Source organism: Gobius niger (genome assembly GCF_951799975.1).
Source record: "Gobius niger genome assembly, chromosome: 7".
In the NCBI taxonomy this organism is placed as follows: domain Eukaryota; kingdom Metazoa; phylum Chordata; class Actinopteri; order Gobiiformes; family Gobiidae; genus Gobius; species Gobius niger.
This window is the reverse complement of record NC_136858.1, coordinates 27350767-27374482: the sequence shown is the minus strand read 5'-3', so window position 1 is coordinate 27374482 and position 23716 is coordinate 27350767. Positions and strand designations below refer to the sequence as shown.

At 42.2% G+C, this 23716-nt stretch overlaps 2 protein-coding genes across 2 annotated transcripts in view; one reads left to right on the top strand and one right to left on the bottom strand.

The window, feature by feature from the left end:
• Window positions 1-809: 809 nt before the first annotated feature.
• Window positions 810-3850, bottom strand: mkks (MKKS centrosomal shuttling protein). The gene is made up of 4 exons (XM_079559775.1): window positions 2839-3850; window positions 2427-2608; window positions 1371-1481; window positions 810-1294 (listed from the first exon to the last, which is right to left on the bottom strand). The coding sequence occupies exons 1-4, from the start codon at window positions 3830-3832 to the stop codon at window positions 878-880; spliced, it is 1704 nt and encodes a 567-aa protein (XP_079415901.1). The 5' UTR covers window positions 3833-3850; the 3' UTR covers window positions 810-877.
• A 659-nt stretch (window positions 3851-4509) lies between these two features.
• Window positions 4510-23716, top strand: part of slx4ip (SLX4 interacting protein) — a 46997-nt gene continuing 27790 nt past the window's right edge. The window contains exons 1-4 of the mRNA XM_079559794.1: window positions 4510-4606; window positions 4829-4890; window positions 15337-15429; window positions 16352-16478. Of these exons, the coding sequence (XP_079415920.1) occupies window positions 4864-4890; window positions 15337-15429; window positions 16352-16478 (247 nt within the window). The 5' untranslated portion in view covers window positions 4510-4606; window positions 4829-4863. The remainder of the gene's footprint in view (window positions 4607-4828; window positions 4891-15336; window positions 15430-16351; window positions 16479-23716) is intronic.

Here is a 23716-nt window from a genome sequence, read left to right as displayed (position 1 = left end):
CGTAGTCTATTCTATAATATGTGTTCAAAACAAAGCTATGGTCTATAACGGGTAGGCAACGTCAGGCCCGGGGCCAAATCTGGCCCTCCAGCACAGAACCTCTGGCCCTCAATATGATTTTGCGAAACATTATGCAAATAAGGGATCAAATACCTGTTAAGTAAATTTGAGTGTATTTTTATAGTGTATTGTTTAAATGTATTTGCAGAACATCTCACTTGGTCATATATAATGTAAAACAGTGATTCTCAACTGGTGGGTCGGGACTCAAAAGTGGGTTGCCAAAATTTATTTTTCAATATTTCCATCAGAAACTACACAGAAACACACTGGAGTCTGTTAAAATTAATATTATTGGGTTGTTTTGATCATTTCAGTCTTAAAAGCAAATCTACGGCTTGATCAGTAAAAACATGTGGTAAATACAATATTTTATACGATATATATTTTTTGGGTCGCAGCTTGCCATTAAGGTATTGGCGGGTCTCGGAGCCGGACCACTTTAGAACCACTGATATAAAACATTGATATTTGCAGAAAATGGTTCTTAACTTTAGGCTACAATGGTGAGGTTCAGTCCTTGGTGTTTTGGCTATGATGAAAATCGTCCCTCTGTGAGGCAAACTTTCCTACCCCTGGTCTATAACCTGTGAACATAGACTGTAAAAGTCTATATACTCCATCTTGTGGTACAACAAGGCAACTGCATTCACTACAGCTCAAAATATAAGCTGTAGTGAATGCAGCTCACTACTATACTACTATACTATACTATACTATGGTGTAAGTGTTCCAACATCCCGTCTGTAGCCCCTTTATTTTGTGTATGGTTCAAGCAAACCATTCTTCAAATGTCAGACTTGACCTGTTTCTGTCTTTAATTAGTGTCTTGTATTACGTATTGCACATCTAGAGCAAGATTGGCAGTTTCTACAGCGACCTGTAGCCCATTGACTTTGGCTGTGAAGGAGTCAAGAACACTAGCCTCTCCATTTTTGGCTGCAGGACAGAACTCTGGATATTTGGTGTTTAAAAAGCTCAATTTATAATCTTTACAGTGCGTCACCAACCCACATCCACACCCACTCAAACGTTGGTCCATCTCGTCTTTTGTCACTTCAGCGGGAAGTGTCCAGTGGTGAGCGTGAGTCAGATCAATTAAAGAGCTCCCACCGTCGTGCTCCAACGCTGCAGCCACAGACTCCAAAGAACGGCAAAATCCCTCTGCGGCAAGCAAGTACTCAGATCGTGAGCATCCCAGTACTGAGGAAGTCTCGGTGGCATTCATTTTAATCTACAAAGTATAAAATTAGCAAAGGAATACAGTGTTATCAGGAGTGTTTTGAATCAAATCTTGTATTAACATTTACCTTGTCTCGGATATAAGATGCAAGATGTGTTTCAGTGCATCCTCCCCCAAACAGGGCAAATGGATCTCTCAGAGTCAGCCTCAAGACATGTTGTGCCTTCACACATGTCACCTAAAACATAAACAAAGTCGCACCGTACTATTCATCAACTGTCTTGTTAAATTCTGCGAAAATATTACACAGTGATACAACACACAAAACAATCAACAGCACCACAGATATATAACACAGACGGGTAGTACTCGGTTACCTTTTTGATGAAAATGTACTTTTTAGAGTAGTTTTATCATACGGTACTTTTTACCTCTACTTGAGTAAAATTCTAATGAAGTATCTGTACTCTTACTTGAGTAAAAGTAATTGTTACTTTTTCCACTGGAAGGAAATATTTAAGCAACAAATGCTTCATTTTGATCGATAAAATAGACATAGTTCGTCTCGTGCGCCTTATTCTTTAGGATAATTTTGTTTTCCTGTATTTTCTTCCCATTTTCTTGGAATTTTCTTTGTAAATATCACGCATCCTCATGATTTTATGTTTTATATGTTTCTATGTTTCACACAGTTTATGGTGTCATTGAAAATAATACGAATCAAGACTTTCGCTCAAACAGAAACATTTTCGATAAGTACTTTTTTACTTTTACTTGAGTAAATATTTGGGCCACAACTTTTTACTTGTACTTGAGTAAAATTATTTCAAAGTAATGTTACTCTTACTTGAGTAAATATTTTGGCTACTCTACCCCCCTCTGATGTACAATAATAGTTATGGTACATTACTTAATAGAAATGTACATAGAAATATGACTTTAATTGCTTATGGTAATGTCAGCCTTTAAGCATAATTGCCTGAGTCAAATTAAAACAACAAAACAAAACAAATACAACATTTAAGCAACCTCATAGGAATGACAGTTTCTTTGGTTGTAAGCCTTACAAAATGCAAATTGAAGTTAAATGAATCAAAAACCTCAATGTGTAGCCAAAAAGCTAACAATATACTTTGTCACAATCTGTTTGTTAGACTAACAACTATTTTGTTTTACTACTTACCTTTAATTCATTCAACATCGTCTCATTTCTGTGACAGAGGACTATAGTGCAGATTGTCATGTCCTCAATGGGAAGCAAATGCAGCATTGTCTTAGATTTGAACTGTTTAATGGTGATTTCTTTGACTTTTCCATAAGCCTGGGATGGAATGGGGGCATGTAATGTGGCCACAGGTTGAGCACCTGTTAAAATAGTAAGAAAGACCTTTTACCAAAAAAACAAAACACCAAGAATGTCAAGAAGTACTTTTAGTATACAGAATAATCCTAGAAAATAGCACAGTCGGATCATACAGTATCTTCTACACATTCACCAATAATATAATGGAATGTGCATATTCCAACTTAATAAGAAGAGTTCCTCCATTCTATTTCACTTCAACTATATATGAAATTAAATATTTTTGATTAACCTGTGAGTTTAATAACTGGCTCCAGCAGATTTATTCCCAGCCTCTCAACCACTGTGATGCCATGGTCCCTCAGGTATTGCTGGAGAACTGGATGGATGACCTTTTGGCACATAAACAGTTGCACCTCATCTTTAACAACTTGCGCTCCAATTTTCAGCAGCTGGTCCAGGATCTGTGACTCCACGTTTGCCCTGTTGTGCAACTCAAGCGTCCCATCTCCAAGTTCAGAGATGTCCCCAGCAAGAGACTCGCTGATTATTATAGTTCGTAGGGGCCCACCTCTGCACAGCTCTGTGTGGTGGAGGGTTATGTCAGGTGTGTCAAGCAATAGCCCCGGGAAAACAGCTGAATTCAACACAGGAAGGCCTTCCACTGGTATGGTTATTATTCTTCCAAGTTTAGCAACACCTGGATCATTGCAGGGGACAGTAAACAAAAAACCCTGTACAGTCAGTGTGCTAATATGAAGAACTTCTGCTTCTTTTAAGACACACGCTGGTTTGCTAGAGAGGACACTAGAAGCCAGTGTGATCAGGATCTGGCTACTGTTGTAGGTAACCTTTGCTTTGCAGGAACAGTCCTCTTCTTGAAGGTAAGTAGTGCACAGATCCAAAAGCTGCTTGTAAACTCTTTGAAACACACATTTTCTAAGTCCAGAGAGTTGAACCTGTTCAATAAGATACAGGCATAAGATGGCAGTAAACAGACCACAGTCGCTAAAACGGGACGTGTGGTTGATTAAAGAAGTCCTGATTAAATTTATGAAGGGCTCCGACGAGATCAGTGCTGGTAGAAGGACAGATGATGTCGAGGTAGTGGCCACCTGTCCTCCAATGTTGTTATGAATTTGCTTAAGTCTACCTGTAGGTCCATAACTCGACTTTAGAAGTTCCTTCAAAATATAAAGTTTGCTGCAAATGTCAGCATTGTTGTCCAGTGGCAAATCCGTGCAACGAGAAGGTTGTTTCTTGGCCAGTCGAGACATCCCCAACATTTCAAAGAAAAGAAAAACATGAACCTACAAAACCTTGACTGTAATAAAAAAAAACTGTTCACTCTATCGTTGTATTATCAAAACACAAATGAAGTAGACAAAAACGTTAAGACGCTTCCATTTGCAAAACGCACTACCGCGCCACCACATAAACACTAGTGCTTTGGTTTATGCCCGATGGGAATTTAGCAGAAATTCAGACGATTCAATAATGTGGTATGCAGAATAAAGCTCCATTTAGCAGTTATAAATAATGCATTATTTTACTTTCGTCTGTAAAAATGGTAATAAAACCAAATGTAAAATAAAAATAAAAATTACAAGAAGGCTTTCTAAAAGACATCCATAGTTGCCATAGCACCGCTGAGAGCGTGGGGTCCTTCTTTTCTTCGCTTCGTCGCATGACTACGTCATTACTACGACCATTTAAAATAATTTTATTGGAGATATTTATTGGTAAACAGCGTAAATATCAAAACAATGTTTAGCACAACAAGCGTGTATTTATCTCAAATATGAACGTTTGCTTTTATAAACTAAAAATACTTTGTGACGTCATCTCTCGTCGCCTCACTTTCAAACAGTCGGCGGTGCACACTGTTGTTGCATGCTACTTTTTTTTATTTTTTTGTACAGATTTTTTATTAAACAAATGCCACGATAACTTTTAACTCTGACTAATTTTTAATCGTGGAACTGTTTTGTCGTTGGTATTACTTTGGTTGCCAGCAAAAGCAGAAGAATCTTGTTTTGTTTTTGTTTTGTTCTTCTCAGGTTTGAACATCTTATCTTTCTATGACAGATTTTTTAATCGCTCTAGCCTAGTCTAGCCTAGTCAAAACTAGGCAGATTGTATCACAATCATCTTGCATTGATTTGTTTTCATATACATCAGATTTTGATGTCATGCTGTTTTGGTAATTAGGTCTAAGTCACAGTGTCATTTATGTATGATGAAGATGCTAATGTCAGTGTTTTGCCTGTTAATTTTGACAGGAAGCGATCTTGGTGAGGGTCTTCTGTATGTTTCCATGGCTCCCCAAAAATATGTCATCAAGGTAAGAGTGTAACATAGTAATTGCTACATGTGATTCTCGAAAATTTTAAATGATCTTTTACACCAAGAGTTTTTTTAATTTTTACTTTTTTATACTAGCATCAGTGCTATGGAAAGAGACATGATGCCCCATAGCTTTTTTTCTTTCTTTTTATCGCATTCCATCAAACAACTGCAATAACGTTAATTTTGCAGACGTATATTCTTGGAGTTTGACTCTTGTTGCCAAGGTGGTCTCTGCTTCAGTGCTACAAAAGTACTTCTACCAGTGTTGCTAAATGTGTTCATAATTCTATTTGATTGCCCTTTGGCCACTAGAGGTCAGTCCAAATGCATATTCGTCCTGCACTCTCTCACAATCCCATGTTGTTATTCGTCTGCATTGGTCACCTTTGCGTGTCTCAGACCTACCTCCCTCAGAGCCTTTAGTCAATGGGAGCAGTGATATGAAGCAGAGGAAACTCATTCTGTTAAAATCCGGGCCGTTCATCCTCTGTCTGGTGCGTTGTCAGGAATAATGCACATCAGATGTTTTTGTTAAGTGCAAGCAAAGCTTTTGGCCTCCCCCTTTGTTGATGTTTCATTTATTGAGAGTTTTGTAGCTGGGCAGCAGACATTTGTGCTGATCTCCCACATCCTCTGTAATGCCGTGTGTGCCTTGTTGACCAGATATTGCATTCATTCCCTTTATTTGTTTCATATGCATGCCTGCGTATGGATAGTGAACCACCCCCTTCAGTTCGGCTGTGGGAGAGTAGAGGTTCCATCCCACTGGGCACATAATGATACTCTTGTGTTACCCTGCCTGAGAAAATGTAAAAGAGTCTCTACCATGCTTAACCAGCTAACCACAAACAAATATCTTAGAAGGACTCAGCCCAAACAATGGCATTCAAGACGGCTCTTTTGCAAAACCAACATTGCCACAAGCATAATTTTTAATCTACAAATCATTGACAGTACAGTGCTATAATCTTAGAGTTTGGTGTGGAAAAATACAAAGTAAAAAATATCTCCCAATGTACTCATCCTATCTCGCAATGGACAAAACAAAGACTTCAGAAAGTAACAAAATAACAATAATTTGTCTTACTTAATGTTTAGCAGTAGAGTACGGACATGAAATGAATAATGCACAAAATAATAAAGTGACAGAGCATCTGGATATTCATTTCTAAATTATTCACAACATTGAAACAAAACCGTGATGTCGACAAAAAAAAAGTCTTCCTTTCTTTACCAGCAATTGTTTTTTATGGAGGTGACTCTCTGCTGTTAACTGATCTTTCCAGAATTTTTTTTTTTCTTTTCAAAACACACTCCTTGCTCCAGGGAGCTACTGAAAGTGTTACTGTGCCTCTTCTTGATAGACTATGTAGTGATCTGATCTGCCACTTTTGAGACCTCCCAAAAAATAGCCCATAGGCTAAAATCCACTGTCGCACTGAGGAGCTTAAGTTTGTGCCGGAGACATTACCGCTGTTGTCTGCTCTATATTAGCAATGCTGACTTGCCAATAGGTTGGCCCAGACACCACAGTCATTTAACAATAAGAGAAATGAGGACTCGCAGAGCAGCTTTAAAGTCAGAGGTTTATGTGCTGCGTAGTGTTATTGTCACTCTATGGATGAGCTCATGTATGGGGCCACACATTAAGTTCCTCTCTGCTCTAAGAAGCGGTTTGACATTTTCCAGCTTAAGGGGGATTCTTACATGTGAAGTTGACAAGGCTAATGCAGTTTACATGTTTGCGTTGCTACCCTGGGATAAGATCATATCCTATTTACTGGCTCTCAACTGCAGTATCCTGCTTGTGTGGCACGCACATTTCATATCCGCTAGTGGTAGTAAGTCTAGTTTAGTTATGTAGCGATTTTGTATTAGTATTTGGGTTTATTTGCTTCATTCGGTGCATAGGCCATGAATAAGTGAAGTTCAAAGTACTTTAGCCACTGTATAATCTTCCTTATTATCTGTTTATTGCTGGTTGGACCTTTAGTAGTTGGCACTTGATTTGTCAAATATTTTTTTCTGTTCAATTTACTGCTAAAGGTTTGGCTTAGTTTAGTCCAGGTTTTGATTTGATTCCTGATTTAGTTCTGTTTTAGTCCAGGTTTGAACTGATTTTGGCATGTCTGTCCTGCTATTGTCTGGCAAAATAACGTCTACAAGATAATAAATAAATAAATAATGCTATACTGTTTATTATCAATTCTCCTTTTAAGCAAAGCATCAACCCAAACAAAGACATTTACACGCACTTCCTCCCGCACTTTAATGATAGTTTTTATAAATACAGCTTGATTATTTTTCTTCAGTAAGGCCCAAAAGTTATTGAGTTGTTAGTTTTTGCTAGTTTCAATAACCATGCTAGTTCTGAAATTCTCAATTCAGTCAAATATTCCCTGGTTGGGTCAAATGATCTCAAATTGGTCTAAGCCTGCAATCTCAGCATCTCCCAATCTCTCACTTGGATGATTCAGCTGTGCTTTATTTGCAGTGTGTTACCTAGAGATATTCCTGTCCGTTCATGCAGCTGGAATTCCACTGCTGGGCCGTGTCTCTTTTTTTTATCATCAAATAAAGACGACTCAGGTGTGCTAACATTGACCTGAATGAAAGGGAGCTTTGAGCATAAAGCACTTCCGAACACTGCACTCATAGAAGCCATCGGTTGTCAAAATCGGGCAGTTTTGAAAAATTGGATTTGATTTTTTTTGTGTGTGTATATAGGGGAAGCCCAGGTGACTCACATCTGAGAGAGAAGAAAGGAAGGAATGAAGGGAGGGAGAATGAAGCATAGGGAGAGAGAGAGAGAGAGAGAGTGGCAAAGAAAAAGAGAGAAGAAGGCAACTTTAAGGCATGGGAGTGAAGTTGTCACACCCACACATCTAAAGAGCTCCCCTGGGTCTCTCTGCAGACTGTAGACAGAACAGGGGAATGTTGGACAAAAGGGAGCGAGAGAGAGATGCAAGTTTTATTGAGTGCGACCGCATCTGCTGCCCCTGCGCCGCTAATGTAAACATCTGCGGCTGGTTATTGTTAGCCGGTGAGAGCTAAGTGCCGGTCCGAGCAGGTCTGGTTCTTATAGACAGCGATAGCAATGGCAAAGGGCAGTGAGGCTTGGGAGGAGGAGGAGGAGGAGGAGGAGGAGGAGGCTGAGATCCACTGCGTACTCTCTACATACTTCTGGGCTGGGTGCCTGAATCACAACAGCAGCAGCAGCTCGGGGCTCAGGGAGGATGGAGGGGCCGTTCTGGGAGAGAGATAAGAGAAGGTAGAGAGTGTTTTGGGAACTGAAAGTGATATAGACCAGATATCCACAGTCTCAAACAGAGATCACAGAAAGTCTGAGTCACAAAGTTGTTTGTATTGAAATTATTTTAGACATTTTTTCCCAATACTTTGCTTCCAAATGTTTTATTTCCCCATGGCCATCTTTGTCATCGCTTTGTTTGTTGTTTCTCTGTTTAATTTTCCAGAGATTATTTATGTTTTGGTGAAATGATTGGAAAAGGCCAGTTATAATAATTCAATCCTGAAAAGAATGTATTTGTTCAGCATGAACTCCTGCCACAGGGTGTCAGCGTTGGAACATATTTGTCATTTTTCTCAGATCACTTTGTTGGTGTTTTAGGTGTCCTTCCTGGTATCTCAGGGGTATTGGTAGCATATGAAATTGTTTTTAAGGTTATCTGTCTACCTATTTGTGATGTTCTGGTTTCTTTTACTGTTTAGGTGCCATTACATGATCGTTGCTTTCTTTACCAGAGATCTGTGGTCATTACTTCTATTGCTGTTTGACCAAGATCCAAAGAACAGCCAACATCACCCCTCCTCTGTGTATCCACTATCTACTTTATGCTTACATGTGGTAGAATCAGCAGCAATAAAAGCCAACAGTGAACTTGAATGTGTTTCCAAACTATCTTACAGTGCTGGAACTTGAGTATGTCCCTCCCCCTCATTCCTCATGCTTTTGGTTTTGACTCGATCGGTCATGACTCGGCCTCTCTCACAGCGACTTGACGACCGCACATATTTTAATGCCCCTCCTTTGTCTTTCCTGACTCTTTGTGCCCTGCAAGGATGTCTGATTGGCAGTGGGGAGAATTAGGATAGAGGGAAGTTGAGCATAGCCTCCAGGAAGACGCAGCTCTCCTATTCATCGCCATTTGACAGGACACAAAAGATGGCACAATAAAGGATTTGGTATGAAGTAGCCGCGTCGCTTTCACCCCTCAGATTCTGCTCATAATAACCCAAGAAAGCCAGTGCAGGGCAGAGAACAAAGCAGTCCCGGCCCACTTTGAATGTATGAATGGAATAACTTCCTCTAACGTGACCCTTTATCAAGCTTTTCTTTTCAGTCGCAGTGACAGTTACGCAAAGTATTTCCTAAAAAGTGGAAGCGCAAAGGAAAGTAAACAAAACATGTTGTTTCTGTGGGTACAATAACCTGCCAAGTCAAGTTTGGTTTTAGTTGTGGTAGTTTAAAACAAAACAAAACAGGATATTCATTATGATTTATCCTGATTCTTTTATGTATGAAATGGAGTAAACATACGTCTGATTTTAGAGTGGATATTTTGCACATTTGTCATACTGCATTACAACATCAGCGTCCACTCTGAAACCAGTCACTTCTCTGTATAAACAGGCAATTATTTTTGAAAACTTTGTACATTTCAGTATAATGAAATTGACTCTTAAATGTTTGAACAACTGTGTCAGGGCTCTCTCAGATCTTCCACCAGAGCCTCAGTTAGCGGGGATTGTGTGCTCCCAAAGACAGTCCAGCTTCTCCTTCAGAGGAGCTACGCTGTGGAACTCTCTCCCCACTGCACTGAAACTGCAGACTCGGTGCTTAATTTGTAAATGAGTAGTTTCAGAACACTCTCATTAAACACCATAAGATCATATGTTTGCCGGATCCTCCCAAATCGTTCCCGGATCCTTTACCCTGAAAACCTGAAAGGTGGGGGGATGTGTTCTCCAAACAGGGGATCAAATTAAGCACTGGGCAGACCAATATTGACATCTTTACCAGAGAGCCCGAACAGTAGCTCAAATTATGCTGTACGAAGATCCAATTCACAGTGCATGATAAAAAGCATAATAAGATAAAAGAAAGATAATAAGATGAAAGAAGATTGAAATATGAAGTGCTTAACCAAAAGAATCCCACGCATTTCAACACATGTTTGTAGAAGTCTAAACTACCATGTTAGCTGGTTCATCTTTTACATGATAATTACAAATAGTGGATACTGGACAAACCTTGTAGTTTTGATTATGACTAACTGTGCAGCTCAGAACAATCAGTCTCAAACTTGTAATACCTGCACAATTTCAGCAGAAGCAGAGGTTTTCGTGATTCCCGAACCTTTTAGAGTTTAAATGGACATCAGAGTGTCCCGGCTTTTTATTCAAACTGGGGTTGGACGACAAAAGGTGGATGCTTAGGCGGATATTCTATTATCATTTTTAAGCGGTTGCAAATGGAAAGGGACACTGCTCTTGTGGTCTTGTGTTATTCAATCCACAAAGCATAAGCCGCTTACAAAGATCTCGCTAAAGAAAGCTCATTTGGGAGGGGGAGGTCAGAGGTCCTGCCAAAGGTCACCTCACAGATCCACCGGTCACTCTTTGTGCTGCGGGTTTTCGACAAATTTGGACCACATGATGCGATTGTCGCCGGAGCCTTTGTGTAAATTAGATTCCTCCCATTTTTGTGTCGCTCTTTGCAAAAAAACGCCACCCTTAGTTCAATCATTGTGGAGCTGCCAGTTCTGTTTAAAATGGAGCCGCCACACTTAGCACTCCACTGTCAATGCCCTCCTGCGCCCGAGCCAAAGATCCTGCTCATTCAAATTAATTGTTTTCTCGTTAGTGTGATTGCATTAGCGGCATTCCTGGCAAAATTCCCCCTCTTCTCAGAAGTGCCAAGCATCACATGGTGTTTTTGTGTGAGTGACTGTTTATCATTACCGTCCGCTAGTTTGTCGTTTGGACCTGTCTCCTGGTTTAATTTGATAAAACAAGGGTTGGCCTCATGCCCAAAAATCCAGCAACCCAACAAGTGGACAGAAGCAAAAGAGACACCACTACGACGATACACCCTCTGTGCTACTCCATAAACACCACTGGAAACACAGGGTCCAGCTCTTTACAGTCCCAGATATTGATCAAATTAACCTCCTGTTTCAGCTCAGAATACCTTCCTTAAGTTAAAGCAGTTTGCACCACCGCATTGATCTGGGCTTGCAACTTCTGGCTATATCAAAAGAGACAACTTGAAGTCTTGGATCAATAGATTTGTCTTGGTTAAGAGTCACACTAAAAGCCAGCAGTTGTTTAGGCTTTTATATTGTTCTTGTTCAATGCACCAGTTTATATTGTATAAGGAAAAACAGAGATTCATAGAGACACAATTTAAGGTAAGTAGCAAGTCGTACACTGAACTCACTACGCAAATGTGCAGATGATGCACTCTGTCGTTTACCTTATTTGTGTCTTTTTTTTATATATATAAGGTAAAAGTACCCTAAAACTAAGCGTTGAATTGGATAAATTCAATCCAAATATAATTTAACAAATACACTGGTAGATGAGCTTTTTTTGTTTGATTCCGCGGCCGGGTGGGACATTCCTGTGTTGAGTACGCATGCTCTCCCTGTGTCTGTGTAGGTTTCCTTCAGGTCCTGTGTCCCCTACAACTAAAACATTTACAATAGGGTCCCCTGTCGATCAGGATCAGGACTCTCCTGAAAAACAGATTATGAATCTCAGCAGGTCGAAAGGTAAAATAAATTAAAACTGAACTTTTTATTTATTAATTTAATTGTTTGGGACAGTGCATGTTAATAAACACGCCACACCGGATTGTAGCCAGGGGCTAATCTGCATCCGTCCCACACTCTCATTCATCTTGGCCTATTGTACATGTTTTAGTGGTAGGGGAAACCGGAGTACCCGAAGGAAACCTACACAGACACGGGGAGAACATGCAAACTCCACACAGAAAGGCCCCGCCCAGGTGGGAGTAGAACCCGGGACCTTCTAGCTGTGAAGCACGAGCACTAACCGCTGAACCACTGGGCCTCGTCATATCTTGGTATTTTTTTTAACACCAGATTCTGTAAGTGTCGTGGTGTGGCCAAGGGTAGCACAGACCACCTCTAAAATCTGATGGGCCAGGTGAAGGTGTCACTTCACTTTGAGGTAGTATTTTGGGTTCATATAAATAGTAATTTATAATATATGAGCAAGCATTTTCAGATATGGAGAAATACCTTAAATTAGAAGAGCTTTGTCTGCATCTGTGTATGGCCTTAAAACTTGGCCCTGATGCCCTGAAGCATAACAAAGTACCACCACTGGGCCATGGCAATAATAATATAAAGAAAGTTTGCTTCTGCTCTTCTCTTCTTTTTGTCAACCTGTCTCATTTCAGATTTGTTTTTTTATTGAGTTTGCTTCATGTTTATATTTTGTGTCAGGTTCGCCCCCTCGTGCCATCAACAGCACATTTCCTGAGACTGAGAACTGCATAATACCCAGCAGTGAGTTGAAAGTAAAAGATAAAGTAAAAGCAAGGTGTCACTCATCTCACGTCTGAGAAACCGCAGTGGGTTCTTGGCAAGTCGTACTTTTGACAGACAAGGTCAGAGCCTGTGTTTCTAGGGTTTTCCCACGCATTGATAATTGTTAGAGCAGTCAGCTGAGGCCAGCAGTCATCCATGCAGCGAGACAAAGGCGAAAGGATGGAGAGAAGAATACTGATCTATGGGGAAGAGCTGACAGGCAACATGCACTCATTTCATACTTGAGGGGAGCGCGTATGAGAGGGGAGGGGTTGTGTTCAATGGATTTCACGACTTTGTTTGAAATTCTACATATTTATGATTGAAGTGCAATACTTTGGGTCACAGCTCCTGTGAGGCAAGAGGTCACTTAGATATGAATTGGTAATTTATGCAAAGCGGATCTGCATGATCAATGTTTCCTATATGTAATATTCGAAATGGTCAGAAAATACATTTCAGTATTCAGCCTTTACAACCTTTACTTTTCAACCAGTGTGAGGTTTTTGAGTGTTACATGTAAGGGAGCACAATGATGACAGATTATATAGTTGTTCCATTGTGTAGCCCTTGACTTTTACTTTAACTGTTTTTACAATCGCTAGCTTACCCTTTTTGCTCTTTTTGCGCACTAGGGCTTCCACACAAGAGTACCCATGTCAGTCATATGGGGGCGCCATCTCCTCTAGTTGTTCAGAGTCAAGACAAGGAAGTCCCTATTCCTCCTCACATGTGCAGAGCTGCCTCACATAAAACATTGCTTCATCGTTTCTCACACTATTTCATTCCCAACGTTGACTGGACCTAAAAAAAGAGTAACTCAATTTGAAATGACGGACAGAAAACCAATTTAGTTTTCGATTGGGACTTGTTTTATTCTGTACAAGGAGCAGCCATGGGCCTTCCCCTACACACCCTGCTAATTCATCTGTGCACGTCATCTTGAGAGGAAAGCTGCAGAAACATCCCTCATGTCTGGGTTGTAAGAGTTTAGTCATTCTGTCTGCTCGGCTCCAACCCATGGGACAAGCTTGGCCCAAAACAACGCTTTTTAGTGTGCAATGTTTTCCTTGTTACCGAAAGCCTTCTTATTACTGCTCATCGACTACTAGACCTTTTTTTTCTTCTTCTGAGCATCATCAAGTCCAATTGCGCTTTTATTTTTTAGCCTTTGTCATTTTGTGGGTGGTCCCAGCACAACTTCCTTGTCCGGGGAGCACTCGGGTTCACACGAAATTCATTTTGCTCTGTGCTGCGGGCAGCTTTTTGCACTCATGTGTAAACCATAATCAGGCAAGCTGCAAAGATGTAACAGCAGCCTAACCAGCGCCGGCGTTTCAGTTCTGCGTGTCCCTTGTAGCTTATTGTCACTGACACCATGACATAGTGCTCAAGGAATTCACTCTCAGGCCCAAGTTTGTAAAGCTCTCTTAAGTTGTAGAGCAGAGGCACTGTGTAAAGTAAGAGTGGATTAGAGGAGGGTTCTTTGAGAGCTATTAATGCTCTGTATAATGTAGTAATCTTTAGTCGTAGGGTTTAGCTTTGAACGTTTTGCTGCGCCGTCTAAAGCTGGGCAGACAGACTCGAGTGGTGGGTTTAGTAAAGCAATTTTACACAAGGGGCAACAGTGAGTTAAATGCAAACCCACCCACCATAAAATCACGAGTTTTGAAAATGGCTGAGCTCATATTTTCTTCGCCCGCATTTCAACTCCGTTCATAATATCGGTACACATGTGGCTTCCAGCCCGAACCCTTCCAAAACCACTGTTGTTTTGGCAATCCCAAAGTCTGATTGATAAAAAAGTAAGTGGCTGAAGAAAGAAACTACTCCAAGAATAGACATGGAGGTAATGATTGTAATGGATAATACTAAACATCCTGCATCATCCGACTATCTTCAATCATTCACTCATGCAGGGTGGATGAAGTGTCTTGCCCCAAGGATGCAACAATAGTACGCACAAGTCAAGGTTGGGATTCGGACCCCTTTGAATCCATGGACGATCGAACCAAAAGTCGATAGATTACGAAAATCTAGTCAATCTATTCAAAACCAATAGACTGCTCTTAATGTGTTGGCAATTTTAGAGTTAAATTAAAAAAAGCTACCATTTACCACCCACCACCTCTCACAAAAGGTTTTTTTTTGGGTGCATTTCACTGGTCTGGTATAATGTTGTAATCCTTATTTATGGCGTTTATCTTTGAAGTTTTGAGCGCAGTGACCCGGGGCAGTAGCTGTATTGCACGACTTAGAAAAAAGGATATGTTTTTATGAGGAGAGAGGAGACACAGGGGGTTAAATGGCTTGTATTTCGGGAGGGAGATTGTCCAGAGATGGCGAGACAGAAAACGCACCCAGCCAGGGAGTCGTGTGAGAGCCCTGGGGTGTTTGAGCTTACCGGGGAGTCATTTTAAGTTTGATGTTGTGGAGAGAGTAAAGGTATTGCTGGTAGTATGAAAAGAATGCTATGGAAAAGGCCATGTCTAATTTGTATTATGCTCTTTAGCCTCATTGAGATTTTCACTAATAGACCAAAATTGTTGAACTTGCTGGGGAACTTTATCGCACATGTATTTTAAATGATATCTTTGCACCTATTCTTGTAGCTAACACCATAATTACTCCCCATAAGCCCAGCACTGAAATCCTTACTCAGCTTCCCCGCATGTAGCAGGTCTGCAGAACGCGGGGAGTCCAGGCTGTGTGAGAGTCCTGCCCGGGGTGATGTTTGAGCACACAGGGGGTCGTTGTGGTTTGTGCCGCTGTCAATCACCCCCACGCTCTGATTTCCTTTGTTGTCTGCGAGCTCAATGCCCCTCAGCAACCTGTGGCTGTCCTGCGTCTTTGTGTTACAGTGTGGGAACTTCGCCGTGCTGGTGGATCTCCACGTCTTGCCCCGGGGCGACCGAGCGGCGGACCCCAGCTGGTTTACTGCGGACCAGGTCGAGGTAAAGCCGTGGAGGGAGAGGGCCAGTCTGAATAAGTGTGACTGAATGTGTGGCTTGTGTTTCTGTGGGGGCCTTTTCAATAGAGAGCGGCAGCGTGGAATCCAAGGTGACTTTGAGCCTCCTGCCTCTTCTCCCTCTGGCTTTTTATTGTTGGAAAGAAAAAGAAAGTCCAAATTGCCTGTAAGAGTAATCTCAATCAAATAGAAATTGCAATTTGAATGGATGCAATTAATAAATCCAAAGGGTGCAGTACTTTCTTTAATATGTTGCCCCCTAGCAACCATCTTAATGCTGTATTTCCTTATTATGTATAACGCTTCTAACCCTGTAGTTTGGACCGGTGGTTCCCAACCTTTTTTGTCTCGCGTACCCCTTGAGTCTTTCATTTCTACTCAAACCTCTAAACTCAGCCAATTGCTTAGAAAACTATCCACTAAACTTAGATTTATTGGCATTTGCTCTTTATTGTGTTAAAAACAAAAGCAAAAACACCCTGAAATTCAAACCTTACTGCAAAATATAATTGAAAGGAAGTTTAAAAATAAATAAATATTGACATACTGTTCATTTTCATCTTTTTAGATCTGAACTATTTCCAAGTTCCCGCTCTTAAATGCTTGCGTACCCCCTGGGGTCCCCGTACCCCTGGTTGGGAAACACTGGTTTAAAGTTTAGACCTCTAAAGGCAATTCTCTTTTAGCAGTTAATGTTTCATTCTCCCAAACACATCCTCAAAATGTGTGTGCACTGTGACTTAGCATTGTTTCTAATGTATATAAATCTTCATAAAAACACAATTGCTCGGCTCTATTCTCCACTTTGAACTCATCGGGTATGTTCAGTGGTCTTCTAAACTCGTGTTTTGTGAACATATTCCATAACGTACATTTATTGTCATGGAATATTCGTGTGGCTTTTTCAGGAAGTTACAGCTTTGGTCCGAGAGGCTGTGGACCAAAGAGTGAAGCAGTTCACCGAGTCCCTCCACAACAGACGACTGCCCAAGCACAAGAAAGACCTGCCACCGGCATCGGCCTTTTATGTAAACGGTAACCGCGCTGCACAAGGCCGTAGTCATTTCAGAACAGATTTATATGTGATTAAGTTCAATGTTTGTCTTGCACTAAGTCAGAATTATGTTGACAGTGTTTTGATTTTGGTTTCACATTCCTATGAGATCGAGTCATCCAGGTCTTCCCTTTCTTTGTCCTTGACGTGTCCGTCAGCAACTCCCCAAAGAACTCGATGGTTTACTCTGGCTGAGAAAACCATTATTTATTCCCATGGACAGGTAGAGCGCTGGGCTTGTGTAGTCATTGATCTGTAGGTCTTCGTATGCAACAGGGGAACAAAACCGCGAAACATGACTGTAAAGTTGCTGTTTCCCCCCCCACTACCTTTGTGAGCTGTGAGCGGGTGGAAAGACAACAGAACTAGTCGGGACATGGTGGCTCTACGCCCAGGGCGTGACCCGTGGAGGCAGGAGCTGATACCAGGCTTTTTACTGTATTGTGCTGTTTGACTTGGCACGTCCTGGCCACACTTGTACATGCGATGTGCAAGTGCATTAGTGTTTAATGTTGTATGGACACACCTGCATTTGTCTATACTTGTAAGTAACTGTGAGGACATCAAATACAGCGCAAACAGATCAGCAGTCATACGTACTGAGGAACCTCTATAAATCACTGTGGGGCAAATAAGCTTGTTAAATCTTCTCTCTTTATTCAGCGGTGGTGCATTCCCTCCTCCACCCACGCCACACCTCCAGCTGAGTGCTGAAGGCAGACAGGTTTGTCACAGGTAGCAGTTAGGGGCAGTTAAATTGGGCTCTCTCAGCGGGACAGGGCCGATTGTGAGAGTGGGATTACAGGGCAGTTGGCCTCATAAAGTTTCTCCATTGGCTGCAGCCCTGTCTCTCACGCTAAAGCCCAGTCTATAGTTGTCCTGGCCCTGTGCGCCGCTTTGTGCACATGAAAGCACATGTGCACCGTGTGGGACTGTGTGTTTTCTCACATAAACGTGCATGTTTATGGCCTCCTCAGGTCCTTGTCTTCTGCAGCATGAGTGTCTTATAATGAGCCGCGCTGGCAGTGGTACATGCATGTGCGCCCCGTCGATCAGAATAGTGAGAATCAGAAGGAGAGAGATATATCCTCCCCCTGGGCTAGGTGTGAACAGGCCTGCAGTGTAAGGTTACTGAAAAGCCTGACTCATATTCCCCATGACAGACTGAGCAGAGACAGACAAGTCTAATGATGGAGATCACAGGCCGCGCTGCGCTCACACTCCACTGTGTGAACACTATCGGCATCTCACTCAAATATGCATGTTAAAATGATTAAGCTCCCTGTAACTTTGCCAAAGAGCAGTGTAAGCAGTGGAACAGGACTCCACGCCATAACCGACAACTTTCCTTTGCTGAACATGAAAAGCACCAGCGCCTCAGCAGGGCGACCCAGTTCGTGTGCTGTCGTCCTATTAAAGGTCTTAAGTGAGTGTAATGGCATTCTTGGTCTTTTCATTGTCCCATGTGAGAGAAGCAGCGGAGCGGTTGAGGTGGAGACTGCGGCTGTGAGAAGTGAGCGGGCAGGAGCCATAAAAAGGGGAGGGCAGACTATAGGCTTAAAGAGGGAAACCCAGCAAACCTCAGGGCGGGTATTAAGTATTGGGGGTCGTCTGTTTTGCCAGCAGGTCAAACGCTAACCTGCTAATCCTCCCAGGTCTCTCCGTTTGTCCTATGAGGGAATAAAAGCTGTTTTGGCATCCGTTTGTACCTTTGTGTTACTTGAGAGCAGATGAAGGCTGGTCGAGGAGTATGTTTCATTCAAAGTGTGTGGTGCGTCGTATAGAGAGAGGTGTTGGGCAGTGCAGTCCTGGTGCCAAGAATAGCCAGATGCAACGTGGGCTCTATGTGAGATTGTATATAGGAGAGTTGGTGCCAGTGTGAAATCACAGGGCTTCCGCCAACAGACAGCAGTGAGAACAGCGTAACGGCCTCAGCTGTTGGCACTTCAAATGAGCCATCAACAGCTTTTAACATTCCAAGGCCTTTCAGTGCAAGTGTTTGTGTCCAACTTATCCCTATGGCTTATTGTGTCCGAACATGTTTCCACACTGATGTTTATGCCACTAGCATGTCACTGAGAAGCAAGCCCTTTGCTATAACTCCAAGGAATTTCTTAAAATCTCAGCTGTAGAAGCACATTTCCAAATTGTAACTGCCTTCCGATTTGTTTAACTGAGGCTACTTCCTGATTAGCTCATAGTGATGTGATTTATTGATGTTTTTAGAGGCGTGACTGAGGGATGGTTTCCCACCAAACATCTTGGCTGTGGACAGGCAGAGTGGACACAGGGTTGTAGGGAGAGGCTGCTGCATTCTCCCTGGTAGACCAGGTTCAACCCAACCACATTTCTCTGTAATTACAGATAGAGTATAAGTGGATAATAGGATCTCTGTGTTTACAGACCACATATGTGTGATTTATGTTTGATATTTCTTTAGGGAAGTGGTTTTGTCGACTTTATCTCCCTGATGTTGCTACTATTGCATAATATACTTACTAGACCATTCCTCTTGACTCCTTCCATTTTGCATTGAATATTTGCCCACATATCTGAGTGCCTTATATCTGGTCTGGTTTAGTTTTACTCCCAGAGGGATATTGATTTTGCAGCTTGTAATAGGAGTGTATATTGTGTTCATTTATGTGTTGAGTGTAAGTGGAGAAGACCCATTTTACATGGATTTGGTCAATACACCGTTTCAAACTGCCAAAGTACATTACCAGATGTCTTACATCTACTGTTAATATTGATTCAGCTGGATTTATCTGTTGGTGTGTGGCGGAGTGGGTGAGTGTAGTGGAGCGTTGCTACAAAGAGGAGGAAGCGCAGCCTCTGGCAGTGGCTCTGTGGCACCTAGAGGCTGGTTTGCCGGGCACAGCTCTTCTCTTCCAGGTGCCAGGGCTTAGGGAGGGAACACCTGCCAGTCTGTTCCCCCATGGCCACGGCAGGCTGCAGAGGCATTTTCCCAGGCTCCCCAGATGAATGGTCACTAATAGCCGTGGGAGAGGGCTTTGCGAGTGCTGCACAGTGTACCACTGACTCCTCTTGGCAGCTCCATGAAGGGGCTTAAGGCCTGGCCACGGCCATCGCGGAGAGGCACAAGTGTTGTAGCTTTACTGTTAGAAATGTGTTTATGAATGACCATCTCCCTCTGCAAGAAGACTGCTGTGGAGCAACTTCTGCCATGTCTCTGATGTTGCTTGCCCTGTATTACTGTGTTGCGAAGGTCCCAGGCCCTCTCTATGGAAGAATCAACTGTATAATTTGTTTGTGTCTAATTATTTATATTATCTTCACAGGGACAGTGTTATTGCCAATTGTAAAACTGGGACAATAGGTTTTGACTTACCTTGTGCCCGTACCGCAGCTATTGCTATTATAAGAGTTGCACTTATGTAGGGGGTGCTCTGTAAATAGATAGGCATGCCTGTGGCCGAGTTACCTGCTCTGTGTTACTGGGCGTGAGGCAGGCTGGGATTATGGCCAGGGGGAAACGGAGACCTGTGACAGGAACAAAGGAATTCCAAGGCCCGCACGGGAAATGTATCCCGACCAGAGTCCGCTCCTCCCGCCCTGGCTCCTGCTGGGCACCCCCTCTCTGCTGCTCTGTGGAGCTGCTGCGGCTCTTTAAATCCCGCTGTAAGCCCTGGCCTTACTCAGTACAGGACTGTCTGACTCCAGCCTAACTCCTCATATCTGTGACTGTGATACCACTATTACAACATCCATTTTCTTACGCCCATAATACGCATAACTGCTCTGTACAGCCTCTCTTTAAGCTTTCTCACTCTCTATCTCCACAAGGTCAGCTGCTCTCACCACCACAGTTCTGGCCATAGCTGTCACACCACACTCTCTCCCATATAATTAGGGCCTGAGCCTCGGCGGAGTGCGGATCACATTCATGTGACTGTCCGACTTCACCACAATCTCCTCTCAGAGACGGCACACTCTCTTGAACTCATGCAAGTGTTCACCAGAGCGCCTTGTTTAAGGAAAAGGTCTCCTTGTTTCTGAGTGTCCTCACGATGCCCTCCCTTCTGCGGGCTGAGCTGATGTATCCTCGTAGTCATGGTTGGGCTTCATCATGTAATTTTTATGCGCTAATAAAACATTCAGCAATCATGTTTATTTCTCTACTAGCTTCTGTCATCGGTTATAATAGTATCTCCATATGTGCCATACTTAAACGCTGGCAGATATGCAGCCTCGGCACGCATCTGGCCACAACAGTCAAATCCCACCATCCCATTCCCACAAACATTCATTTAGATTTATGCAAAATATGGGAGTCGACGTCATTGCCTTTCTGAAACGCCCTTAATTTAAAACATTGTGGCTTTTTGTGCAATAGTATGTGCCCCGTTTTCCTAATTAGGCCACAGCGGTGATTGAAAGTGACGTTGCGTTTTGTCTCTGCACTTCTGTCATCCGATTGTGTTCTTCTGAGAAACTGTTTTTCCCCCTTGGTAATTCTCCCGTGCTCCCAAACTGCTCCCCACCGCCGCTCCGGAGTCACATGCTACATTATGGGTTGGCCTGCGCTACCATGCTGCGGCATATTTTGTAACTGCGATGGAGGGGTCACCCAAATGTTAAATTGAACACTCATGGGTAAATATTGTTTCAGGTGGACGTTGCGCGGGGATGATAAGGCACAGTGCCGTAGTTACAGTTACACCACAGAGAGTGATGTCCTTCCAGGAAAGCCCCCACACTCCTGCACACGGGGAAACTTCCTCCATCTTCTTTCTCTGCCCCCTCTCCCCGTCTCTCACTCTTTCACTCTCCCTGACTAGGAGGCGGTTCACACACTTAAAGTCCTTAGATGTCAAAAGAGCTGTATTCTTCAGGCACTGGTGTCTCGTCTGCCCTGTTCTACTGAGGGTTGCAAAATTCTGGGAATTTTCAAGACAGACATGAACAGCGGCTTAAGAATCCGCTTTGATTGTTATACACTGAAATATCTATTAGCGGAGACATTTAAAGTCTCAAAGAAATCAACTTTGCGATGTGTGTTTGAAGAGGAGTGTTTCAGGTCTAGGGCTTTTAGAAACAGAATAGACTCATTCCATGTTTTTATCCATCTTGTTTCCATTCTTGTTTAGGTCTGCTCTGTTAAAGCTCTGTCGGGATCTGAGTGAGTGACAAGTGAATTTAACCAATCACAGTGAAGTATAAAGTTCAGTTTTTAGTTTTCTCCCATTTGTAATGCTATACATTGGTGCCGCTCTGGCAATGGACTTTTAAAACGGTTTGTGGTGCTCCAAAATCTCTGTTTAGGATTGTGTTTGTATTAGTTTTTTTCAGTCAGGGGTGAGTTTTTCTTTTCCAAATACTTTAAGCAGAGAAGAAAATACTATTATACAATAACAATAATACTATTAATGATTTGTGCTGCTAATACTTTCACTGATCATTTGGTTATCGGGCAAGACACTTTATTCATCTTGTGTTTGAATTAAAACAGTGTGTATGAATGATGGTGGTGGCGGCCAGAAAGGCTATTGGCACAGATTGTCAGCCACATTTCCATAAGGTTCATTCCGTCCCAAATCAGCCAAATTCTCAGAATCTTACCAGGTGACCCTCTCAGATTTTTTTTAAAAACATAATACAAAACAGGGTGTTGTAACCACCTTTTCGGTGACTTTTGCATTTGTGTGCACTTTTAAAGAGCTGTAGCTCAGCAATGGAAACATGTATAGGGCTAGATTATAAACCCTTGGATTTATAGGCTGCTAAAAAATGACAATTTTTGAATTTCAGATTTTTTTCAGTGGCTCTTCAAAAGAAGTGTATTAAAAGAAGTGTTGTGATCATTTTCATATTCTAGATTTTTGTTTATTTGGATATAACCTTGCTGCAGTAGAAGCAGGATGCCGATCTGATAAAGGGTCTTTGAGTTAAAGCTTCACAAAGAGTCCTACAATGGGTCCTAGTTGGAAATCTCAAAAAGTCTAGTCCATGCAGGATTTGACCATGTAGTCACTTACATTTTTCCCCCCAGATGGTTAAAAAATATTTTGAATGCTTTAATATGCTATGATATATTATTACTAGGCTTCCGAGCGACTATAACAATTTCAGTGGAGGTGATGGTTTTGGTGGTTATCACAAATATATTACTCGCTACTACAGTTCTAGCCCTACTTTTTTCTACTACTTCTACTCCTAATTTGACTTGGTGTTATAATGAGGTTCCGAGAAGAACTCACCTTTACCTAGCACCAGTAAATCACTCCTTTTGCATCCACACATCTCAAAGTTTATGCTTGATTTTTATCGCATTCAATTTCAGTCAGGGCTTAGTTTTACTGCTGTTTTCAAACCACCTCATTCATCATATTTCCATCCCGAGGCACAGCCTACAGTAGTGAAACGATCCCAGGGGTTGCCATGTCTTTCTCCTGCACATCTGTGCCTGTTACAGCACAAGATTTGACCATGCTGTATACACACAGACAGCATTATACACGCGCAGAGTGATGACATATAGCGAGGGTTATTACATACTTTAAAAACCTGCAATCAACACCGCAGCTTTCCGGAATTTCAGAAGTCGGAATGCTTAAGGATTCCGGAATGAGTCATTGCCCTCCTCCGCAGATAGCAGACGATTTGAAGTACTCCGGGACTTTTACTCGAGTTTTCACACAAGTAGCCGACCTTTTGAATGTTTTCGAGGTAGCATTGCTCTTGCTTGAATATTTTGCCCCCTCTCCCCTCCTCCCTGGAAGCAGGTTATGTTTTGTAAGTGTTTTAATGATCTCTTCTCAGGATGCGACTGAAGTTAATCAAGTCCATTCCAGCGGGGTTTACCTCTGACCCCTCTCCACTTTTGTCCGTTCCATTTGACTGTCCCGGGCCGCTCTGGATGCCTTTGAGTTTGTTGACTCTTCTTTCCTCTCATTGTTTTCCCAGGAAGTGGAGAAAGCGGCTGGGATATGTGTGCATGTGTGCGTCTGCCTGATCTCGGAGTACAGTGCCATAGTGTTGGCAGTGAGCCCGAGGAGTTTTTTTCTTTTTTTTTCTTTGTTTTTTGCAGTTGTTCTGTGGTAAATTACAAGATGGCATACGTCCTTCCTTACAAGCGGTTACAATATTATCCACAGCATTTGTCAAAACATAGCGTGCTGGCTTGTTTACTCTGTGTCATAATATTACTTTGCTTCAGGTTACAAAACAATTAAGCAATCGTCTTCCCTGTGCAGTG